The sequence below is a fragment of the Cherax quadricarinatus genome, chromosome 94 (genome assembly GCF_038502225.1).
Source record: "Cherax quadricarinatus isolate ZL_2023a chromosome 94, ASM3850222v1, whole genome shotgun sequence".
Taxonomy (NCBI): Eukaryota; Metazoa; Arthropoda; class Malacostraca; order Decapoda; family Parastacidae; genus Cherax; species Cherax quadricarinatus.
In genome coordinates, this window is record NC_091385.1 from 5,124,468 (window position 1) to 5,149,628 (window position 25,161).

General features: G+C 43.3%; 2 protein-coding genes across 4 annotated transcripts in view; one reads left to right on the forward strand and one right to left on the reverse strand.

Moving 5' to 3' along the window:
- LOC128700911 (uncharacterized) overlaps positions 1 to 24,214 on the forward strand; it is a 64,481-nt gene extending 40,267 nt beyond the window's left edge. For both annotated transcript variants that reach the window (XM_053794391.2, XM_070104737.1), the window contains exons 8-9: positions 20,848 to 21,054; positions 23,103 to 24,214. In XM_053794391.2, the coding sequence (XP_053650366.2) occupies positions 20,848 to 21,054; positions 23,103 to 23,298 (403 nt within the window). In that variant the 3' untranslated portion in view covers positions 23,299 to 24,214. The remainder of the gene's footprint in view (positions 1 to 20,847; positions 21,055 to 23,102) is intronic.
- On the reverse strand, positions 14,463 to 20,591 carry LOC128705067 (uncharacterized). 2 transcript variants are annotated; one of them, XR_011394665.1, is made up of 3 exons: positions 19,425 to 20,591; positions 18,203 to 18,321; positions 14,463 to 14,932 (listed from the first exon to the last, which is right to left on the reverse strand). XR_011394665.1 is itself a non-coding variant. In XM_070104735.1 (2 exons), the coding sequence occupies exon 1, from the start codon at positions 19,816 to 19,818 to the stop codon at positions 18,292 to 18,294; it is 1,527 nt and encodes a 508-aa protein (XP_069960836.1). In that variant the 5' UTR covers positions 19,819 to 20,591; the 3' UTR covers positions 14,464 to 14,932; positions 18,203 to 18,291. The 2 variants fall into 2 exon arrangements, 1 of the variants encoding a protein (XP_069960836.1); XM_070104735.1 differs by having other exon boundaries at positions 14,464 to 14,932; positions 18,203 to 20,591.
- Positions 24,215 to 25,161: the final 947 nt, after the last annotated feature.

Here is a 25,161-nt window from a genome sequence, read left to right on the forward strand (position 1 = left end):
GAGGTATGTCAGGAGCTCAACACAAGATTTAAAGAGGTATTTACAGTGGAAACCAGTAGGACTCCAAGAAATCAGAACAGGGGGGCACACCAGCAAGTGCTGGATGAGGTACATATAACCAAGGAGGAGGTGAAGAAGCTGCTATGCGAACTTGACACCTCAAAGGCGGTGGGACCAGACAACATCTCTCCATGGGTCCTTAAAGAGGGAGCAGAGATATTGTGTGAGCCATTAACAAAGATCTTCAACACATCATTTGAAACTGGGCAACTCCCTGAGGTATGGAAAATGGCAAATGTAGTCCCAATTTTTAAAAAGGGAGACAGACATGAGGCACTAAACTACAGACCTGTATCTCTAACGTGTATAGTATGCAAGGTCATGGAGAAGATCATCAGGAGGAGAGTGGTGGGGCACCTGGAAAGAAACAAGTGTATAATTGACAACCAGCACGGTTTCAGGGAAGGAAAATCCTGTGTCACAAACCTACTAGAGTTTTATGACAAGGTGACAGAAGTAAGACAAGAGAGAGAGGGGTGGATCGACTGCGTATTTTTGGACTGCAAGAAGGCTTTCGACACAGTTCCTCACAAGAGGTTACTGCAAAAGCTAGAGGACCAGGCACACATAACAGGAAAGGCACTGCAATGGATCAGAGAATATCTGACAGGGAGGAAACAACGAGTCATGGTACGCGACGAGGTGTCAGAGTGGGCGCCTGTGACAAGCGGGGTTCCACAGGGGTCAGTCCTAGGACCTGTGCTGTTCTTGGTATACGTGAACGACATAACGGAAGGGATAGACTCAGAAGTGTCCTTGTTTGCAGACGATGTGAAGTTAATGAGAAGAATCGAATCGGACGAGGATCAGGCAGGACTACAAAGAGATCTGGACAGGCTACAAGCCTGGTCCAGCAACTGGCTCCTAGAATTTAACCCTGCCAAATGCAAAGTCATGAAGATTGGGGAAGGGCAAAGAAGACCGCAGACACAATATAGTTTAGATGGCCAAAGACTGCAAACCTCACTAAAGGAAAAAGATCTGGGGGTGAGTATAACACCGAGCATATCTCCTGAGGCGCACATCAATCAGATAACTGCTGCAGCATACGGGCGCCTGGCAAACCTACGGATAGCGTTCCGATACCTCAGTAAGGATTCGTTTAAGACTCTGTACACCATCTACGTCAGGCCCATACTGGAGTATGCAGCACCAGTTTGGAATCCACACCTAGTCAAGCACGTCAAGAAATTAGAGAAAGTGCAAAGGTTTGCAACAAGACTAGTCCCAGAGCTACGGGGATTGTCCTATGAAGAAAGGTTGAGGGAAATCGGCCTGACGACACTGGAGGCCAGGAGGGTCAGGGGAGACATGATAACGACATATAAAATACTGCGCGGAATAGACGAGGTGGACAAAGACGGGATGTTCCAGAGATGGGACACAGACACAAGAGGTCACAATTGGAAGTTGAAGACTCAGATGAATCAAAGGGATGTTAGGAAGTATTTCTTCAGTCATAGAGTAGTCAGGCCATGGAATAGCCTAGAAAGTGATGTGGTGGAGGCAGGAACCATACATAGTTTTAAGGCGAGGTATGATAGAGCTCATGGGGCAGGGAGAGAGAGGACCTAGCCTGCAACCACAAATAGGTGAGTACACACACATACACACACACACACACAAACAAACACACACACACACACACACACACACACACATGCACACACACACCACACACACACACCACACACACACACCACACACACACACCACACACACACACACACCACACATACACACACCACACACACACACCCCACACACACACCACACACACACACCACACACACACACCACACACACACACACACCACTCACACCACACACACACACACACACACACACCACACACACACCACACATACACACCCCACACACACACACACACCACACATACACACCCCACACACACACACACACACACACCACACATACACACACCACACACACCACACACACACACCACACACACCACAAACACACACCACACACACCACACACACACACACACGCACACACCACACACACCACACATACACACCACACATACACACCACACACACACACCACACATACACACCACACATACCCCACACACACACACACCACACATACCCCACACACACACACACACCACACATACCCCACACACACACACCACACATACCCCACACACACACACACACCACACACACACACCACACACACACACCACACGCACACACACACGCACACACACACACACACACACACGCACACACACACACACACACACACACACACACCACACACACACACGCACACACATACGCACACACCCCCACACACCCTCCACCACTTGACACAAACATGTACCCCCCTCCCATAACCACCCCTTCCCCTTCCCTAACCACCTCAACTTAGCCACCTACCCCTCCCCCAAACCACCTAACCCCTCCCCAAACCGTCTAACCCCCCCAACTACCTCCCTCCCTCGAATAACCAACCTCCCTCCCTCGAATAACCATCCTCCCCCTCCCCCATAACCATCCATCCCCTCTCTCCCCCAAACCATCTAACCCCTTCCCCCAACTATCTCTACCCCTCCAATAACCATCCTCCCCCTCCCCCACAACCATCCATCCCCTCTCCTAACCATCTATTCCCCTCCCCCTAACCAGGATGAGGACAAGGGGCTCCAAGGACGAATCTGGGAGGGAGGAATGGGAGGTAGAGCTCAAAAAAAGGGAGGAAGACTGGGGAAGGAGACTAGATGAGCTGGAAAGGAAGATGGAAGAGAGGTTAGCAGCAGAATGCAGAAGGTGGAAGCAACAGGCCACAGCAGCAGAAATCAAGATAGAGAGATTAGAAGAGGAGCTGAGACATCTGAAACAGCACAGAGACAAAGATATTACAGAAGTAGCATCGGCAATGGCTACATCAAACACAGACAACAGGTCTGAAGGAAGCATGGAAACTAAACTGTATGCAGAGGTCCTGTCAAACCCACATGGGGCCAAAACAAAGACAGGGAGCACACTAGGACAGAATGAGAGGTTGGAAGACATTGAAGGAACTAGGACATGTGCAAGGACCTTACCAGATACCTGTGGGGGCCAGGAGCAGGTGAGCAGGAAGGATAAACCAAGAAGCATAGGGGCCATAACTAGGGAAGGGACTGAAGGAAGGAACACTCCACGGGAAGGAACTAAAACACATCAGAGGATGCAATGGGAGTCACAGTGGGAGGTGGAAAGGGAGAGATCCGTGTTTGTCTATGGGCTAGACGAAGCTAAAGGGGAAACTTATGATGAAAGAAAGCAGGAGGAGAAAAAAGCGATTGAAGATATCATGAAGGTGATAGGCGAGGGGGACATGACCCAGGTGGCAAATTTTCGGAGAATTGGGTGGTTCACAAAGAAAAGGAATCGGCCTCTCAAAGTAATTTTCAAGGCAGAATCAACCCGATCCATGATCCTGCAGGAGAAAGCACGGCTGAGAGGCAAGCAGGAGTTCCGGAGTGTGTACCTCGATCGAGACAGAACACAGGACGAAAGGAAGACAATGAAAGAGAGAGTTCTAAAACGAAAGGAGAAATGGGAGGAAATGAAAAAGGAGAGCAGAATAACCCAGGATCAAATGGAAGGACAAGCGCACCCCCAGAAACACCTGCAGAAGGACTCCAGCCACGACACCCCCAAGGCAACTGAACAATCCAAACCAACCATCACACACCGATCCCTCTGTTTCCACCCCCCGCACCACAGTTACAGTATTAGAACAGAAGTTGAAGGTTTGGTACACAAATGCAGATGGATTAACGAATAAACATGAGGAATGGCAAGAAAGAATCAATGAGAAGTCCCCAGACATCATAGCAGTTACAGAAACAAAACTCACGGAGACAATAACAGATGCAATCTTCCCACCAGGATACCAGATCATGAGGAAAGATAGAAGGGGCAGGGGGGGAGGTGGGGTTACTCTGCTCGTAAAAAACAGATGGAAATTCGAGAAAATGGAAGGAATAGATGAGACGGGAGAAAGAGACTACATAGCAGGTACACTTCAGTCTGGGGAACACAAAGCGGTCATTGCAGTGATGTATAATCCACCACAGAACTGCAGGAGGCCAAGAGAGGAATATGAAGAGAGCAACAGAGCAATGGTGGACACACTTGCTGAGGTGGCAAGAAGAGCTCACTCCAGCAGAGCAAAGTTGCTGGTTATGGGGGATTTCAACCACAGGGAGATTGACTGGGAAAACCTGGAGCCACCTGGGGGTCCCGAAACATGGAGAGCCAGGATGTTGGACGTGGTGCTGGAAAACCTCATGCACCAACATGTTAAGGACACTACCAGAGTGAGAGGGGAGGATGAACCAGCAAGATTGGACCTTGTGTTCACCCTGGGCAGCTCAGATATTGAGGACATCAAGTATGAGAGTCCCCTAGGAGCTAGCGACCACGTGGTTTTGTGCTTTGAATACATAGTAGAGCTGCAAGTGGAGAGAATAACAGGAGTTGAATGGGAAAAGCCTGACTATAAAAGAGGGGACTACATAGGGTTGAAGAACTTCCTGCGGGAGGTCCAGTGGGACAGAGAACTGGCAGGAAAGCCAGTAAATGAAATGATGGAATATGTAACAACAAAATGCAAGGAGGCAGTGGAAAGATTTATTCCCAAGGGCAACAGTAACAACGGGAAGACCAGAACGAGCCCCTGGTTTACCCGACGGTGTAAGGAGGCAAAAACAAAGTGCAATAGAGAATGGAAAAAGTACAGAAGGCAGAGAACACACGAAAATAGGGAGATCAGTCGCAGAGCCAGGAATGAGTACGCACAGGTAAGGAGGGAGGCCCAGCGACAGTATGAAAATGACATAGCATCAAGAATCAAGACTGACCCGAAACTGTTGTATAGCCACATCAGGAGGAAGACAACAGTCAAAGACCAGGTGATCAGATTAAGGACAGAAGGTGGGGAACTCACAAGAAATGATCAGGAGGTATGTGAGGAGCTGAACAGGAGATTTAAGGAAGTTTTTACAGTAGAGACAGGAACGGCTGTGGGAAGACAGAACAGAAGGGAACATCAAGAGGGAATATACCAACAAGTGTTGGATGACATACGAACAACTGAGGAGGAGATGAAGAAGCTCTTAAGTGACCTTGACACCTCAAAGGCGATGGGACCGGACAACATCTCCCCATGGGTCCTTAGAGAAGGAGCAGAGATGCTGTGCGTGCCTCTAACCACAATCTTCAACACATCCCTTGAAACTGGGCAACTACCTGAGAAATGGAAGACAGCTAATGTAGTCCCCATATTTAAGAAAGGAAACAGAAACGAGGCACTAAACTACAGACCTGTGTCTCTGACATGTATTGTGTGCAAAGTCATGGAGAAGATTATCAGGAGGAGAGTGGTCGAACACCTGGAAAGGAACAAGATTATAAATGAAAACCAGCATGGGTTCATGGAAGGCAAATCTTGTATCACAAACCTCCTGGAGTTTTATGACAAGGTAACAGAAGTAAGACACGAGAGAGAGGGGTGGGTAGATTGCATTTTCCTAGACTGCAGGAAGGCCTTTGACACAGTTCCCCACAAGAGATTAGTGCAGAAGCTGGAGGATCAGGCGCATGTAAAAGGGAGGGCACTGCAATGGATAAGAGAATACCTGACAGGGAGGCAGCAACGAGTCATGGTACGTGAAGAGGTATCACAGTGGGCGCCTGTTACGAGCGGGGTCCCACAGGGGTCAGTTCTAGGACCAGTGCTATTTTTGATATATGTGAACGACATGATGGAAGGAATAGACTCTGAAGTGTCCCTGTTCGCAGATGACGTGAAGTTGATGAGAAGAATTAAATTGGACGAGGATGAGGCAGGACTGCAAAGAGACCTGGACAGGCTGGACATGTGGTCCAGCAACTGGCTTCTCGAATTCAATCCAGCCAAATGCAAAGTCATGAAGATTGGGGAGGGGCAAAGAAGACCGCAGACAGAGTATAGGCTAGGTGGACAAAGACTACAGACCTCACTCAGGGAGAAAGACCTTGGGGTGACCATAACACCGAGCACATCACCGGAGGCACACATCAACCAAATAACCGCTGCAGCATACGGGCGCCTGGCAAACCTGAGAATAGCGTTCCGATACCTTAATAAGGAATCGTTCAAGACACTGTACACTGTGTATGTTAGGCCCATACTGGAGTATGCAGCACCAGTCTGGAACCCACACCTGGTCAAGCACGTCAAGAAGTTAGAGAAAGTACAAAGGTTTGCAACAAGGCTAGTCCCAGAGCTCAAGGGAATGTCGTTCGAGGAAAGGTTAAGGGAAATCGGACTGACGACACTGGAGGACAGAAGGGTCAGGGGAGACATGATAACGACATACAAGATACTGCGGGGAATAGACAAGGTGGACAGAGATAGGATGTTCCAGAGAGGGGACACAGGGACAAGGGGTCACAACTGGAAGCTGAAGACTCAGACGAGTCACAGGGACGTTAGGAAGTATTTCTTCAGTCATAGAGTTGTCAGCAAGTGGAATAGCCTAGCAAGTGAAGTAGTGGAGGCAGGAACCATACATAGTTTTAAGAAGAGGTATGACAAAGCTCAGGAAGCAGAGAGAGAGAGGATCCAGTAGCGATCAGTGAAGAGGCGGGGCCAGGAGCTGAGTCTCGACCCCTGCAACCACAATTAGGTGAGTACACACACACACACAGGATTTCACACCTTCCTGTGAAGTGACCCTCTAACCCTTCCTTTTCCCCCCCTGTCTGTCTCTCTCCCCCTTTCTTTCATCCTCTCTCTCTTCCTCTCTCTCTTCCTCTCTCTCTTCCTCTCTCTCTTCCTCTCTCTCTTCCTCACTCTCTCTTCCTCTCTCTCTCTTCCTCTCTCTCTCTTCCTCTCTCTCTCTTCCTCTCTCTCTCTTCCTCTCTCTTCCTCTCACTCTTTCTGTCTCTTCCTCTCTCTTCCTCTCTCTCTCCCTCTCTCTCTTCCTCTCTTACTCTCTCTCTCTCTTCCTCTCTCTCTCTCTCTTCCTCTTCTTTTCTCTCTCTCTCTCTCTTCCTCTTCTTTTCTCTCTCTCTCTCTCTCTCTTCCCTTGCCACTCCCCCTCTCTCTCTCTTACCTTTTCCCTCTCTCTCACTTTCTCCCCTCTTTTCCCTTCTTTTCCCCTCTCTCCTTCTATCCTCCCCTTCTCTCTCTTTCTCTCTCTCTCTCACTCTCTCCCCCTTTTTCTTTTTCTCTTTCTCTCTCTCTTTCACTAAAAAAAAAAAAAAATGGTTGGGACTCGCAGGAATCAGGGATCAGATGACAATGGTACTGGTAGGGAGGAATGGATGGAGGAGCAGTGGAAAAGGATAGAGCAAGAATGGGAGAGAAAATTAGGAGAGCTTTCTGAAAAAATGGAGAAAGAGCTCTCTGTGAAATGGGAAAAGAGGTTGGAGAAGGAGACGAAGAATTGGGAGGCACAAGTCGAAACTGCAGTAGCCAGGGTAAAGGTCCTAGAATTTGAGGTAAACAGGCTGAAGCAAGTCTCGGGGGTAGTGACCAGAGAAGACACACCATACGAAGCTGAGAGGCTGAACAGGAAGGAAGGAGATATGAATTATGCTAAGGTCATATCAGCCTGCAAAGAAGGGCCAGGGAGTGGAAGGGAAGAGCAGATGGGTGCAGAAGGAGAGGGAGATAGGTCGAATGCTGAGGCACAACCATGCTACCAAGAGCCACTGGAAAAATCAAGGGAGAAAATGACCACATACAGACAGGAACCAGAGTCACAGAGGGAGAGGCAGTGGGAGGAGGAAAGGGCAAAATCAGTGTTTATCCATGGGCTTCGGGAGAGAGAGGAAAGGACACACACTGAAAGATGGCAGGAAGAAAGAAAGGAGATTGAGAAAATCATCACGGAAATAGGGGGAGAAGACATGGACAAGATTGTAAATTTTCAGAGAATAGGGGGATACTTGAAGGGGAGAAACCGACCGATCAAGCTGATTCTCAGGACAGAAACAGTGCGGAACAGGACCCTCCAAGAGAAACCACGGTTGAAAAGCTCGGAAGAGTACAAGAAGGTGTTCCTAGACAGAGACAGAACACAAACAGAGAGGCAGCAGCTGAGGGAGAGGACAAAAAACCAAAAGGAGCTAGGAAAGGAGACAAGGATGGAACCAGCAGAGGTCAGTCAGAGCAGAACAGAGCAGCAAGGGCAAGCACACACACAACTATCCTCAGAACCCCACAACCTATCACACCATCCCAACACACAATACAATCCATACCCACAGCTTCCACCCAACCCCCAACCATAGAGTCCCACAGTATACTACCAGGTCTCCCACCCCCACAGGCCCCCAAACCAGTGTTGGAAAGGAAACTGAAGGTATGGTACACAAACGCTGATGGAATAGCAAACAAGTGGGAGGAGTGGCATGAAAGAGTCAAAGAGGCATCACCAGACATCATAGCGATCACAGAAACCAAGCTTACAGGTATGATAACAGATGCCATCTTTCCAACGGGATACCAGATCCTGAGGAAAGACAGAAGGAACAGGGGGGGTGGAGGAGTGGCATTGCTGATCAAACACCAATGGAATTTTGATGAGCTGGAGAGAGGAGACAGTGGAGAAGAAAGTGATTGCATAGCAGGAACGCTTCACTCTGGAGGTCCCAAGGTGATAATTGCAGTGATGTATAACCCACCACAGAACAGCAAGAGGCCAAGGCAAGAGTATGACGAGAGCAATAGAGCGATGGTTGACACACTGGCTGCAGTGGCCAGAAGAGCTCATGCATGCAGGGCAAAGCTTCTGATCATGGGCGACTTTAACCACAAGGAGATCGAATGGGAGAACTTGGAGCCACATGGGGGCCAAGATACATGGAGGGCTAAGATGATGGAGGTGGTACTGGAAAACTTCATGTACCAACACGTAAGGGACACTACAAGAGAGAGACGAGAGGATGAACCAGCAAGACTGGACTTAGTATTCACCTTGAGTAGTGCAGATATTGAGGACATCATATATGAAAGACCCCTTGGGGCCAGCGATCATGTGGTTTTGAGCTTCGAATACACAGTAGAGCTACAAGTGGAGGGGGAAGCAGGAAGGCCAGGACAAATGAAACCAAACTACAGGAAAGGGGACTACACAGGAATGAGGAACTTCCTGAATGAGGTTCAGTGGGACAGAGAACTGGCAGGGAAGCCAGTTAATGAGATGATGGAATATGTAGCAACAATGTGCAAGGAGGCTGAGGGGAGGTTTGTACCCAAGGGTAACAGGAATAATGAAAAAGCCATGATGAGCCCATGGTTCACCCAAAGATGCAAGGAGGCAAAAACCAAGTGTGCTAGGGAATGGAAGAAATATAGAAGGCAAAGGACCCAGGAGAATAAGGAGAGCAGTCGTAGAGCCAGAAACGAATATGCACAGATAAGAAGGGAGGCCCAACGTCAATATGAAAACGACATAGCAGCAAAAGCCAAATCTGACCCGAAGCTGTTATACAGCCACATCAGGAAGAAAACAACCGCAAGGACCAGGTAATCAGGCTAAGGAAGGAAGGAGGAGAGACAACAAGAAATGACAGTGAAGTATGTGAGGAACTCAACAAGAGATTCAAAGAAGTGTTCACAGAGGAGACAGAAGGGGCTCCAGAAAGACGGAGAGGTGGGGTACACCACCATGTGCTGGACACAGTACACACAACCGAGGAAGAAGTGAAGAGGCTTCTGAGTGAGCTAGATACCTCAAAGGCAATGGGGCCAGATAACATCTCTCCATGGGTCCTGAGAGAGGGAGCAGAGGCGCTATGTGTACATCTATCGAAACAGGGAGATTGCCTGAGGCATGGAAGACAGCAAATGTGGTCCCAATCTTTAATAAAGGAGACAGACATGAAGCACTAAACTACAGACCAGTGTCACTGACATGTATAGCATGCAAAATCATGGAAAAAATTGTCAGGAGAAGAATGGTGGAACATCTAGAAAGGAATGATCTCATCACCAGCAGCCAACATGGTTTCAGAGACGGGAAATCCTGTGTCACAAACCTACTGGAGTTCTATGACATGGTGACAGCAGTAAGACAAGAGAGAGAGGGGTGGGTGGATTGCATTTTCTTGGACTGCAAGAAGGCGTTTGACACAGTACCACACAAGAGATTGGTGCAAAAACTGGAGGACCAAGCAGGGATAACAGGGAAGGCACTGCAATGGATCAGGGAATACTTGTCAGGAAGACAGCAACGAGTAATGGTACGTGGCGAGGTGTCAGAGTGGGCACCTGTGACCAGCGGGGTCCCACAGGGGTCATTCCTAGGACCAGTGCTGTTTCTGGTATTTGTGAACGACATGGCGGAAGGAATAAACTCCGAGGTGTCCCTGTTTGCAGATGACGTGAAGTTGATGAGAAGAATTCATTCGATCGAAGACCAGGCAGAAACACAAAGGGATCTGGACAGGCTGCAGACCTGGTCCAGCAATTGGCTCCTGGAGTTCAATCCCACCAAGTGCAAAGTCATGAGGATTGGGGAAGGGCAAAGAAGACCGCAGACGGAGTACAGTCTAGGGGGCCAGAGACTACAAACATCACTCAAGGAAAAAGATCTTGGGGTGAGTATAACACCAGGCACATCTCCTGAAGCGCACATCAGCCAAATAACTGCTGCAGCATATGGGCGCCTGGCAAACCTCAGAACAGCATTCCAACATCTTAATAAGGAATCGTTCAGGACCCTGTACACCATGTACGTTAGGCCCATATTGGAGTATGCGGCACCAGTTTGGAACCCACACCTAGCCAAGCATGTAAAGAAACTAGAGAAAGTGCAAAGGTTTGCAACAAGACTAGTCCCAGAGTTAAGAGGTATGTCCTATGAGGAGAGGTTAAGGGAAATCAACCTGACGACACTGGAGGACAGGAGAGATAGGGGGGACATGATAATGACTTACAAAATACTGAGAGGAATTGACAAGGTGGACAAAGACAGGATGTTCCAGAGACTGGACACAGCAACACAGGGACACAGTTGGAAGCTGAAGACACAGATGAATCAAAGGGATGTTATGAAGTATTTCTTCAGCCACAGAGTAGTCAGGAAGTGGAATAGTTTGGGAAGCGATGTAGTGGAGGCAGGATCCATACATAGCTTTAAGCAGAGGTACGATAAAGCTCATGGTTCAGGGAGAGTGACCTAGTAGTGATCAGTGAAGAGGCGGGGCCAGGAGCTTGGACTCGACCCCTGCAACCTCAACTAGGTGAGTACAACTATGTGAGTACACACACACACACGCACACCCAGGCACACACACACACACACACACACACGCACGCACGCGCACACGCACACACACACACACGCACGCACGCACGCACGCACGCACGCACGCACACACACACACACACACACACACACACACACACACACACACACACACACACACACACACACACACACACACACTTATTTACTTACCTTTTAATGAAATAAAATGAGCAGAGAATAAAATTGCATCATGTGATTATGATATTCCTGATCCAACATATATGAAAAATAAGAAAACTAAAATAGTGTCTGGCACTGAAGTTAATTAGTGGTGTCCATAGTTCAAAATGTATTGTGTACCAGTTATGTATCACTCTCTGCCTAACTTACTTAAGTGCCATATACTTATGCCAGTTTGGAAAGTTATTTCAAGGTATGACCCCAAAATTTATACAATAAGAGATATTAATAGCATTTCTTTTGGCTTTTCAAGAATCAAAAATATAAACCAGTGCCTACAAGGAAATTTTGAAAGAAAAATATCAGCCATTAAAAACTTGCTAACACTCATACATAAAACAGACAAATTAAACGAAGGTGAACAGTAATGTAGCAAAATTATTTAGAAATTTTTGAAAGCAAATGCATAGAAATATAAAAAAATATGAATTTAATTTACCTCACAGGGATTCTTTGAAGGGCTTTTGATCCAAGAAATTAGAGTATCCTCCCTTTCATTGGATAAAGCAGATTATCTCTTATTCCCTAGGTAATGTATGACCCATATGGGTTTAGTGTTTTCCCATGCACCTGGCTACCTCTCCATGAATATTATTAATCTTCTTCTTTCAACACACCGGCCATATCCCACCGAGGCGGGGTGGCCCAAAAGGAAAAATGAAAGTTTCTTCTTTTACATATAGTAATATATACAGGAGAAGGAGTTACTAGCCCCTTGCTCCCGGCATTTTAGTCGCCTCTTACAACACGCATGGCTTACGGAGGAAGAATTCTGTTCCACTTCCCCATGGAGGTAAGAGGAAGTAAACAAGAACAAGAACTAGTAAGAAAATAGAAGAAAACCCAGAGGGGTGTGTGTATATATATGCTTGTACATGTATGTGTAGTGTGACCTAAGTGTAAGTAGAAGTAGCAAGACATACCTGAAACTTTGCATGTTTATGAGACAGAAAAATGGACACCAGCAATCCTATCATTATGTAAAACAATTACAGGCTTTCGTTTTACACTCACTTGGCAGGACGGTAGTACCTCCCTGGGTGGTTGCTGTCTACCAGCCTACTACCTAGGAATATTATTAATATAATACTAATAATACCTATATATTGATCAAGTGTTTACATTGAGGCATATATGTGAACAATATTTAGATAAAGGTAGGGAAGTTTTTATTGCATTTATAGATTTAGAAAAGGCATATGATAGAGTGGATAGGGGAGCAATGTGGCAAATGTTGCAAGTAGTATATGGAATAGGTGGTAAGTTACTAAATGCTGTAAATAGATTTTATGAGGATAGTGAGGCTCAGGTTAGGGTGTGTAGAAGAGAGGGAGACTACTTCCCAGTAAAAGTAGGTCTTAGACAGGGATGTGTAATGTCACCATGGTTGTTTAATATATTTTTAGATGGGGTTGTAAAAGAAGTAAATGCTAGGGTGTTTGGGAGAGGGGTGGGATTAAATTATTTATTTTTTTATTATCACACCGGCCGATTCCCACCAAGGCAGGGTGGCCCGAAAAAGAAAAACTTTCACCATCATTCACTCCATCACTGTCTTGCCAGAAGGGTGCTTTACACTACAGTTTTTAAACTGCAACATTAACACCCCTCCTTCAGAGTGCAGGCACTGTACTTCCCATCTCCAGGACTCAAGTCCGGCCTGCCGGTTTCCCTGAATCCCTTCATAAATGTTACTTTGCTCACACTCCAACAGCACGTCAAGTATTAAAAACCATTTGTCTCCATTCACTCCTATCAAACACGCTCACGCATGCCTGCTGGAAGTCCAAGCCCCTCGCACACAAAACCTCCTTTACCCCCTCCCTCCAACCCTTCCTAGGGGTTTTAAATTAATTAAATACAAAATGGGAATTGACACAGTTGCTTTTTGCTGATGATACTGTGCTCATGGGAGATTCTAAAGAAAAATTGCAAAGGTTAGTGGATGAGATTGAGAGTGTGTGTAAAGGTAGAAAGTTGAAAGTGAACATAGAAAAGAGTAAGGTGATGAGAGTATCAAATGATTTAGATAAAGAAAAATTGGATATCAAATTGGAGAGGAGGAGGAGGATGGAAGAAGTGAATGTTTTCAGATATTTGGGAGTTGACGTGTCAGCAGATGGATTTATGAAGGATGAGGTTAATCATAGAATTGATGAAGGAAAAAAGGTGAGTGGTGCATTGAGGTATATATGGAGGCAAAAAATGTTATCTATGGAGGCAAAGAAGGGAATGTATGAAAGTATAGTAGTACCAACACTCTTATATGGGTGTGAAGCTTGGGTTGTAAATGCTGCAGCAAGGAGGCTGTTGGAGGCAGTGGAGATGTCCTATCTAAGGGCAATGTGTGGTGTAAATATTATGCAGAAAATTCGGAGTGTGAATGAAAATTAGGAGAAGGTGTGGAGTTAATAAAAGTATTAGTCAGAGGGCTGAAGAGGGGTTGTTGAGGTGGTTTGGTCATTTAGAGAGAATGGATCAAAGTAGAATGACTGTTACACTCCAAGTATTGTAACAACTATTTCCTTCTTTTTAGAGCATAACAATTTTGGTCAGAGAGGTTAGGGTAATAATAATGATCCTCCGGAATGCCTAATTTTAATTAAGTATATTCATAATATAACAAAAGCCAGTTATAATATACGAATTATCGTATATAAGTTAAGAATACATGTTTCTTCTGTAGTATCCAACATATACATAAGGCTTTCAAAACAGACGATTAGGAGGAGATCCTAGATATAACATATATATAAATGGAGATTACTTTATACATTAAAGTCTTGTTTCCCAATTGGAAGCAGTCAGAATAAAACAGAATATGTCCAGGCCGGCTAATAAATCTTGGCCAGTTACCAGAGACGAGCAGGAGTGTTCTCGTTGGCTGCTACTTCTTCACTGCTCGTCCCTCAACCTTGAGCATACAGGTAAAGTGGGTCACGTGACGTGACTCACCAACACTCAGTAGAGTAGTTGAACATAAAGGGGGGGGGGAAAGGGGGGGGTATAACCATCGAACATCACGGCTAACTACACACCGGCACACCGGGCGGCAGGCAGGTTACTATACCTCCAATTAAACTTATCATGGCCATGTTACATAAATTATAATTGTTAATAAGAATTAATCTTAATAATACAAGGACGTTCATTTCCAATTTAGCTATTAAAGGAAATGACCGCAATGTAATATTAAAGGAAGGTTAACCATAGGGGCATGACACCCCGGCCCACAAGCAAATATCTCGGCGTTTAAGATGCTGATGGAGTAGAAGAAACCAACCAGCTGGTATAGGGATGGAGGTACATCATTCCAAGGTTAGTCATCCACTTGCTAGAACTGGTCCAGAAACTGCTTGACTGCAAAGAATTTCCGTAGTTAAGCCATATTAGGAGCGAGAGAGAGCATCGGCTAACACGTTGCTCGAACCCTTTATGTGAAAAATGGAGATCCGGTAAGGTTGGATCCTTAAAGCCCAGCGTAATATTCTAACATTTTTTGATTTCATAGAATTTATGAAAGTTAGAGGATTATGGTCTGAGTAAATATTTATCACATGAGGAGTATAACCGAGGTATACGTCAAAGTGTTCTAAGGACAACACTAAAGCCAGGGCTTCTTTTTCTATAGTTGAATAAGATCTTTGATATTCTTTCAATTTATAGGAAAAATAACATATTGGATGTAGAATATTACCGTTTTGGAAGGATTGCAATAAGACAGCACCTATTGCTGCATCACTGGCATCAACATGGAGGGTGAAAGGAATTTGGAAATTGGGTGCACGCAATACTGGGGCAGAGGAAAGGAAACGTTTTAAACGTTTAAAAGCTTGTTCACAATTCTCGTCCCAATTAAATTTATATTTAGGACTGGTCAATCTAGTCAGGGGGGAGGCAACTTGAGCAAAGTTTGGGCAAAAACGCCTGTAATAAGTAGCCATCCCCAAAAATCGTTGGAGGGCTTTCCTGTCTTGAGGAGACGGGAAATTTAAAATAGCTTGGACCTTTAATTGGTCGGGGGCTACTAGTCCCTTCCCTATTTTAAAACCGAGATATTTAATCTGGGCTTTACCAAAGTCACATTTTTGTAAATTTACAGTGAAATTGTATTTCTGCAATGCTTTCAGTAGTTGCTCTAATCTTTCTAAATGAGACTGCCAGTCATCACTAAAAACCACCAGGTCGTCTAAGTATGCCTCTACACCTTCTAAGGGTTGGACTAAAATGTTCATAATTCTCTGGAAAGAGGAGGCGGCGTTACACAAGCCGAAAGGCATAACCTTATACGTAAATAGTCCGTTCTTAACTACGAACCCGGAAATCTCTTGGGCCCTAGGAGTTAACGGCACCTGGTAATACCCTCTCAGCAAGTCTAATCTGGTCACAAAGTTGGCACCGGCTACAGCATCTATTAAATCATCAATCCTGGGTAATGGAAACCCATCTGGTTTGGTGACTGAATTTACTTTACGGTAATCCGTGCATAGGCGTACGGTACCATCGGGTTTTGGGACCAATAAACAGGGAGAGGCCCAAGGTGTCCAACTGGGTTCTATCAAATTATATTCCAGTAATGTATTTATTTCTTGTTGAATTAATTCTTGCTTAGCAGGAGAGACCCGGTAAGGGGATTGCTTTATTGGACTATCTTCTAACAATTCAATATCGTGGAAACCCAATGTACAAGGAGTAGGGATATCTTTGAAGATGGAGTTATATTTAGTGATTAACTCTTTGATTTGAGATTTTTGGGAGGTAGGAAGAACTTCCAGGAAATGGTCTAGTTCTTTTAAAACTTCAGAATTATGTAGTCTAAATTCTCTTACTTCCCTTACAGTGTCATTCCTTATTTCAGTGGATGTAGGTTGAATAGAGGTAATAATAGTAGGGAGAAGGCTAGACTCGTACTTCTTTAAGTTATCTATGTGATACCTCTTAATTTTCTTACGACGTCCTGGTTCACGGACCAGATAATTCACCTCATTTTCTTTGTCTACTATTTCATATGGCCCCAAATATCTAGGTTTTAAAGAATGTCCTGGAATTAAGTTTTTAACTAACACTAATTCATTCGGAGAGAATGAACGAGATTTAGCCTTTTGGTCATAAGATTTCTTCATTTTGGCTTGAGCTTCTGACAGATTCACGGCAGCTAAGCTTTTTAATTTGGAGAGAGGTTCTTTCCAAAGTAGAGGACTGGGATGAAGAGGTCCTCTCTTCCCTATCCAAGAATCTCGTAATATGGCTAGGGGTCCTCGCACCTGATGTCCAAAAATCAAGTCAAATGGAGAGTATTTAGTACTTTCTTGTTCAGCTTCACGGAGGGCGAAGAGAAGAAAGGGTAAACCTTCGTCCCATTCACGAGAATATTGCTCACAGTAAGCACGTAAAGTAGATTTAAGGGTTTGGTGGAATCTTTCTAGCACTCCTTGTGACTGGGGATGATATGCTGTAGAGAGGATCTGTCTTACTCCTAATCGAGACATAGCCTCTTTAAAAACCTTAGACGTAAAATTAGAACCTTGGTCAGATTGAATTTCACGTGGTATGCCTACTTGAGCAAAGAAGCGTATTAAAGCTCTTACTATATTTCTGGAATTAATTTTGGACATTGGGATAGCATCAGGATACCGAGTTGCCATATCTATGATAGTGAAGATATACTGGTTACCCCTTTTTGTGCGGGGCAACGGTCCTACACAATCAATAACTAATCTTTCAAAAGGTTCTTCAGGACATTTTATTGGAAGTAAAGGGGCAGACGCGGGATTGTGCGCCGTTTTGCCTATTATTTGACAAACGTGGCATTTCCGTAGTTTGTCAGCAATATAAGTCCTCATCTGAGGCCAAAAAAAATATTTCCTTATCTTTTTCTCTGTCTTACGAGATCCTAAATGACCTCCCAGTGGATTATCATGTGCTAGTTCAAATACCATATTACGTAAGGACGATGGCACCACTAACAAGTTTCCTTTTGAACTCAAATCATTATCATTATTTCTCTTCCAAAGAAAACCGTCTTCATCTAAAAGGTAACCTTCCTCTTTATCCTTATTGGTTAAACTTTTATCGTCCTTTAGAGCTATAAGAAATTCTTCTTTATTACATTTTCTAGCTAGGTCCGCAGGGACTGGTAAAACTTTGTCACCTGTGGGTCTCGACTGAATTGCTTCGCTAAACAGGAAGTTCAAACCTAATTCATCGGACATTTCTAAAGGCTGTTGAATATCCAAATTGTTAGAGTTCTTAGCCATGGCTCTGGTGACCACATTAAGGGGAAATAAATCTAGCCCTGCCTCAGAGGCTTCTAAGGCATAATTTACATCACAAGGATTATCTAAAACCAGAGGCTCTCTGGGTATCTCCAATTGATCAATTTCGTTCCCGATTAATAGATCCACGCCGGCAATGGGAAAAGGTTTATCTGAAAGTCCCACATTGATCCAGCCTACATATCCAGGCAGTTCTACATAAATCCTTATAATAGGGACCTTTATTATTGTGCCTCCGTAAGCCTCTAATAATACGTCTAGCCGGGGTTCACTACTAGTAGGTAACTTTACCAGGTTTGATCTTAATAAAGAGAGATAGCTGCCAGTATCTCGAAAGGTCGTGATATTTACTAACCTCTCTTTACAGAGTCCGAACTTCCCCTGGGAAAAGTAGGGTTCCATAGCTACTCGGACCTTTTCTTCTGAAGCACTGTCGTGGTAAAGTCATCTATTAGACGGTCTGCTAGACGAGGCCTGAAAAGGTAGAGATTCATCATCCAGAGTTTCATACTTCCGAGAGGAATTTATTACCTGGGTAGGATATCTCCCTCTTGGTTGGGTTTTATCTTCCCGCTGTTTATGCCAACACTGGGACTGTCTATGACCTAACTTTTTACAAAAAAGGCACAGTGGTAATTGATCTTTAGGATACTGTCTGGAGAAAGAGCCGTTTGTCACCTGTTTTTTGTCTGAATACACCTTCAAAGGTTCGCCAGCTGGAGCTTTCCTAGCCGTCAATCTTGAACTAAAACCTTGGGAGGTAGATTTCTTTTCCGGGGCCTTAGACATTTCTGTGGTTATAGCATGGGAAATTTCAAAGTGATCTGCGTGGGCAGCAGTATCTAACAAGTTAGTAGTGGGAAATGTCAAAAGATAAGTATGCACCCTCTCTGGAAAATATTTAAAAAGGTCTTCATGCAACATCAGCTGGGAAAGTGACTCGACTGAGGCGGCTCCCGCGGCCCTACGCCAACGCTCGAAAGCAGAGAGCTTTTCCCTGGCAAAGTCCACCCAAGACTGCTGAGGATATTTCTTCAGAGTTCTAAACATCTTCAAATAACTGACAGGTAATAAATCATAAGCTTTCAGAAGACAATCTTTTACCTGAGTATAATCAGAATATTGTTCAAAAGGTAAGTTGGCAGTTATGGTTTGGGCTTTTCCTATTAAAGATGAATGTATTAAAGCAGCCCAATATTTAGGAGGCCATTGCATCACCTTCGCCTGATTTTCGAATGCTTCAAAAAATGAATCTAAATTATCCTCCGTAAATTTAGGCATCAAAGAGGCTGCTTTACCAAGGTCAAATGAAGGGATTGTATACATATTACTGGATTCTCTTTTCTTCCTCAGTACTTCCCGTTCATAAAGCAAAGATTCACGTTCAAAATTCTCCCTTTTTAACTTTCTCTGGGCTTCTACAAAGGAGGTTTGAAGCAATAAAATACGTTCTAGACGTTCAAAATTCTCCTTAGATTGAATAGTAGTCAAAAGGGCTAAAGAGATTTGAGGTGGAACGTGTTCATCATCCAAAAGGACTTCTTGTTCTGTTTCAAAACTATCTGTAAATGGTTTACCTGGATCCGTTTCTTTAGCCTGATGGAGTTCTGTTCCCCATATAGTCCTTGGAGATGGAATTGGAGTCGTTGTAGCAGCGTAGCGTTTCCGAGTATCAGGAAGTTCATGTCCGTCGTCTCCAGTAGGGGTTGTTAGCGTCGTAGTTTCGGCCTCGGGCGTCTGTAGAAAAGAATTCAAAAAGGAAGGAATATCTGCTTCTCCATTCTCAGTCTCTGGATCCTGCTCATCTGGAAAAAGGACATTCTGTATCATACATCTGACTGTCTGGGCAGTGAAATGCCTGTCGTATTTTATGCCCAAGCTTCGTGCTAATTGCCAACAAGATTGAAGCTTCAAATTTTGTAATTTCTCCTTTGTTATATCTTCAAACCTCTCTGCCATTTCTACATTCATTTTAAAGGAAATTCAGTGTTATGCTCCCGGACACAGGCCCCCACTTGTTACACTCCAAGTATTGTAACAACTATTTCCTTCTTTTTAGAGCATAACAATTTTGGTCAGAGAGGTTAGGGTAATAATAATGATCCTCCGGAATGCCTAATTTTAATTAAGTATATTCATAATATAACAAAAGCCAGTTATAATATACGAATTATCGTATATAAGTTAAGAATACATGTTTCTTCTATAGTATCCAACATATACATAAGGCTTTCAAAACAGACGATTAGGAGGAGATCCTAGATATAACATATATATAAATGGAGATTACTTTATACATTAAAGTCTTGTTTCCCAATTGGAAGCAGTCAGAATAAAACAGAATATGTCCAGGCCGGCTAATAAATCTTGGCCAGTTACCAGAGACGAGCAGGAGTGTTCTCGTTGGCTGCTACTTCTTCACTGCTCGTCCCTCAACCTTGAGCATACAGGTAAAGTGGGTCACGTGACGTGACTCACCAACACTCAGTAGAGTAGTTGAACATAAAGGGGGGGGGGGGAAAGGGGGGGTATAACCATCGAACATCACGGCTAACTACACACCGGCACACCGGGCGGCAGGCAGGTTACTATACCTCCAATTAAACTTATCATGGCCATGTTACATAAATTATAATTGTTAATAAGAATTAATCTTAATAATACAAGGACGTTCATTTCCAATTTAGCTATTAAAGGAAATGACCGCAATGTAATATTAAAGGAAGGTTAACCATAGGGGCATGACAAAAGAAAGAAAATCCCCGGAAAGAAAATACTTTCATCATCACTTAACACTTTCACTTCCCTCATACAGAATCACTGTCTTTGCAGAGGTGCCCAGATATAACAGTTTAGAAGCATATATAAAGATATAACATATCCCTCCAAACTGCCAATATCACAAACCCCTCCTTTAAAGTGCAGGCAGTGTACATCCCATTTCCAGTACTCAAGTCCAGCTATATAAAGATTATCTGTATTATATTTTTTCTGTTGCAGCTACTGTGAGCGTGTTCACACCAGGAACGTTCTACTGGGTGACCACAAGGACTCGGCATCTTACATGGCAGCGAGACTGCAGTGTGAGAAGTGGGTAATAGATAGACTTTTCAAAAGTAATTTTCTATTGAAGAAGATAAACATCGAGAAACTGAAGAGAATTCTTGATCTGTTGTTCTCCGAGGGAGTCTCCCCCGAGGCTGTTAGGTATGGTATTGTCTCTTCAAGGGGATTATCTTGATTCAAGGAAATGAAGCTCATTTATTTTCCTTAGAACAAATCTGATTAACTTGTTTTTGAAGCATTTTATGTCTGCTATGATTTTAGCACATGTAATTTTTATAATCTCTGCAAAAAAGAAAATTTGGAAATGATAAATAAAACACATTAACAGCAATAGCTTATGGTACACCACAAGCTGGCCAACTCACAGCTGCACCCAGTGTATTAAACCACAAGCTGGTCAACTCATTGTTGCACCCAGTGTATTAAACCACAAGCTAGTTAACTGATTGTTGCACCTAGTGTACTAAACCACAACCTAGTCAACTCACTTCTGCACCCAATATATTAAACCACAAGCTAGTCAACTCACTGCTGCACCCAGTATATTAAACCACAAGTTGGTCAACTCACTACTACACTTCATAGTGAGATGACTAGCTTGTATTTTAGTTTCTATGCCAGTGAGGGGCTCCTGAAGCTGGGACTTGGAATTGACCTCCCCTTCCTTACATCAGACCTGTTGCCTCCTCATTTCCCAGGCACTGTATGAGCCTTACAGGTTAATGACTTCCCCATGAAAATAATAATAGTAATTATATAAAACAATGAATGTAACAGTACACAAATAACCCGCACACAGGAGAATGAAACTTAGGACAACATTTCACTCCGACTTGGACCATTTACTTAGATCATTAACTGGATAACCCTTTCACTGTCGAGACCCCTGCTCACAAACTTGCTCTCAGTGTCGAAGAATTTTCAAAAAAAAAAAAAAATTATTTCTTCTTATGAAATGATAGAGAATCTTTTCACGATGCTAATGACACCAAAAGTACGAAATTTGATGGAAGACTTACGGAATTACGCTGTCTCGAAGTTAGCGGTCTCGGCTATGTTTACACAGCGGCAATTTCGCCCACTTTGAGCCCTATTTTCGGCCAATTCCATTGTTCCAGTCGACCAAACTCGTAGCTATTTCGCTAGAACTCCATTTGTTCTATTGATTGAATACAAGAAAAAACCCATTTACCAATTTCAACTACCCAATAAAGTGATCAGAAATTGGTAATTTGGCCAATTTCATACACAATTCAAGTAAGGCCAATTTCAAAATAGGATCCAGAATTAACAATACTAACATTCCTAGGACTAAAATAATGTTTTTTTCTGTTCACTAGTCATGTCTGCTGGTCCCTCTTGTATTACACTAGCTTTCCATTTTGAATTTTTATTCACACAAAAAAGAGAAGATTTACTGTTATGCAAACTACTGCATTATGTACAAGTGGTATAAATAATATCAGCGCATTTGTGAAAGCATATTAGACCCAACAGTTGATGTGTATTGGACGCATGACGTGATTTGTTTACTCTTGAACATGGCAAAAATCGAACATTTCTGCTGTTTTAGCTCAATTTCCAGGTACTTTTAGTCCATAAACCATTTCTGTAATATATCTTCCATTCTATCAAATGAGACCAAGAAAACAAGAGTACAACCATAAATACCATACAAAAATACACCGCAAAGTCACTGTTTAATACCAAAAATACAGTTTTTTTTTCTCATGCAGTGTGTGCTGCAGGATTTTTTTATACTGCTCACATTGACCACTCTGACCCATTCTCTCATATGTAGGCCTACCAGCTTTCTCCCGCAGGATTTGAAGCCACTAGAATTTTGGCGTAATATTACAGGACCGACACTGGCTTACTAGCTATAATATTATGGGACCAACACTTGCTTACTAGCTGTAATATTACAGGACCAGAAAGGGTTAATGGTCTAAGTCCAATTTAAACCATGAACTAGTAATGGCCTAACTTGGACCAAAACATTGTCATAAGTTTCATTCTCCTACGTGTGGGTTATTTGTGTAATAATTATGGCATTTTAGTAGAAAATTCATTTTGTGCAATGTTCATCTTTTATTTTTGTGTTTTATGGGACTGCAGGTTACAGTGAATGTTGGTAAAGAGAGACTTAAGCTGCACTCTTCACTAATGATTTTTCTCTGTATTTACAGATCAAATATGAAAGTGTTTCAGTACTCAGAGACAAGAACAGCAGACAGAATCAAGGAGTTGAAGGAGATTGGTTTTTACCCTTTCCCAATGTATTTGTTGAGCAGAACTCCCGGGCAGTTTAGAAATATTATTAATAAATTCAAAACGCAGCATGGCTTAATTATCACTGAAGAAGAAGAAGAAAAAGAAGTTTAATGTAAAGTTCAATATATATGTAATTTTATTAATAATATAAATAACTGTATTGTCCTAGGTAATAGGTTGGTACCGCCCAGGGAGGTACTGTCATCCTACAGAAGCCTGTAATTGTTTTACATGATGGTAGGATTGCTGGTGTTTTTTTTTGTCTGTCTCATAAATATGCAAGATTACAGGTTTGTCTTGCTACTTCTACTTACACTTAGGTCACACTACACATACATGTACAAGCACATATATACACACACCCTCTGGGTTTTCTTCTATTTTCTTTCTAGTTTTTATTCTTGTTTATTTCCTCTTATCTCCATGGGAAAGTGGAACAGAATTCTTCCTCCGTAAGCTATGCGTGTTGTAAGAGGCGACTAAAATGCCGGGAGCAAGGGGCTAGTAACCCCTTCTCCTGTATATATTACTAAATGTAAAAGGAGAAACTTTCGTTTTTCCTTTTGGGCCACCCCGCCTCGGTGGGATACGGCCGGTGTGTTGAAAGAAAGAACACACACACACACACACACACACACACACACACACACACACACACACACGCATGCACGCATGCACGCACACACACACACACACACACCCATCCACCCTCCCCCCCTCACCCTCTGGGTTTTCCTCTTTTATCTTACTTGTTCTTGTTTATTTCCTCTTATCTCCATGGAAAAGTGGAACAGAATTCTTCCTCTGTAAGCCATGTGTGTCGTAACAGGCAACTAAAATGCCGAGAGAAAAGGGCTAGTAACCCCTTCTCCTGTATACAATATTAATAAAGTTAAAAAAGAGAAACTAGCATTATTCTTTTGGGGTGACTCTGCTTCAGTGGAATATGGCCAGTTTGTTGAAAGAAGAAGAGCTGTGTTGTGTATTAATCTAATAAATTACAAAAACTGAGAATTTTATATTGTAATTTGTGTATTTCTTTCCTAAAAATAATAGATTAAAATCTTGAACTTAGAGATGATATGTACTAGTTATCTAGATATTATTTAATTGTAATGTCTGTATACCTCAGGAAAGATAACTGTTGAATGAATGATGATGAATGTGTTAACAAAAAATTTAACTGCCCACTGAAATAAAACTAGTACAATGGTACCTTGAGCTTCAAACAGCTTCCAACTCAAACAATTATGTAGGTATTTTTGTAAGTGCTTTTGTAAGTGTATTTTTGGGGGTCTGAAACAGACTAATCTAATTTACATTATTCCTTATGGGAACAAATTCGTTCTGTATTGGCACTCAAACAGCCTTCTGGAACGAATTAGGTTCGTAATTCGAGGTACCACTGTATAGAGTTGGAGATATACCAGAATGTAATAGGAGTAGAATGGAACCTATATAAATGAATGAATTTTGTCTTATGTAGGAGCTTGTGCTTTGTATCTTCTTTTGTGGAAAGTGCCTTGATGCTGGTGAATGCTGAAGTACCTGAAGCAAGAATGAAGAAGCGATGTGGATAAAATAAGACATAAGGGCAACACTTGGTTATTGATATTGTGGAGGCACATCACCAACCAGTGCAGAGAATAAATGGTGTAAGATGTGAGAAAGTATTTTATAAAGCACTGGTGAGCAGAACATCCCTACAATAAGATACCCAAGTATTCAGCACGAGTCTTATCTGTCTACTTTTCAGTTTTTGTATATCATTAACATAATATTTAAACTCAAGATAAGTTGTAATGAACGACTGTTGGTGAATAAACAGAAGGAAGAATGGTAACTTGAACCATGGTCCCAGCACACAGCAGGTCCACTGCTGTACCACTGAGACAGCGCTGCATGACCCTTGTCAGTTTAGCACTTTATTTGATTATAATAATGTGATGAATGGTTTTGAAAACCAAGTTGAAG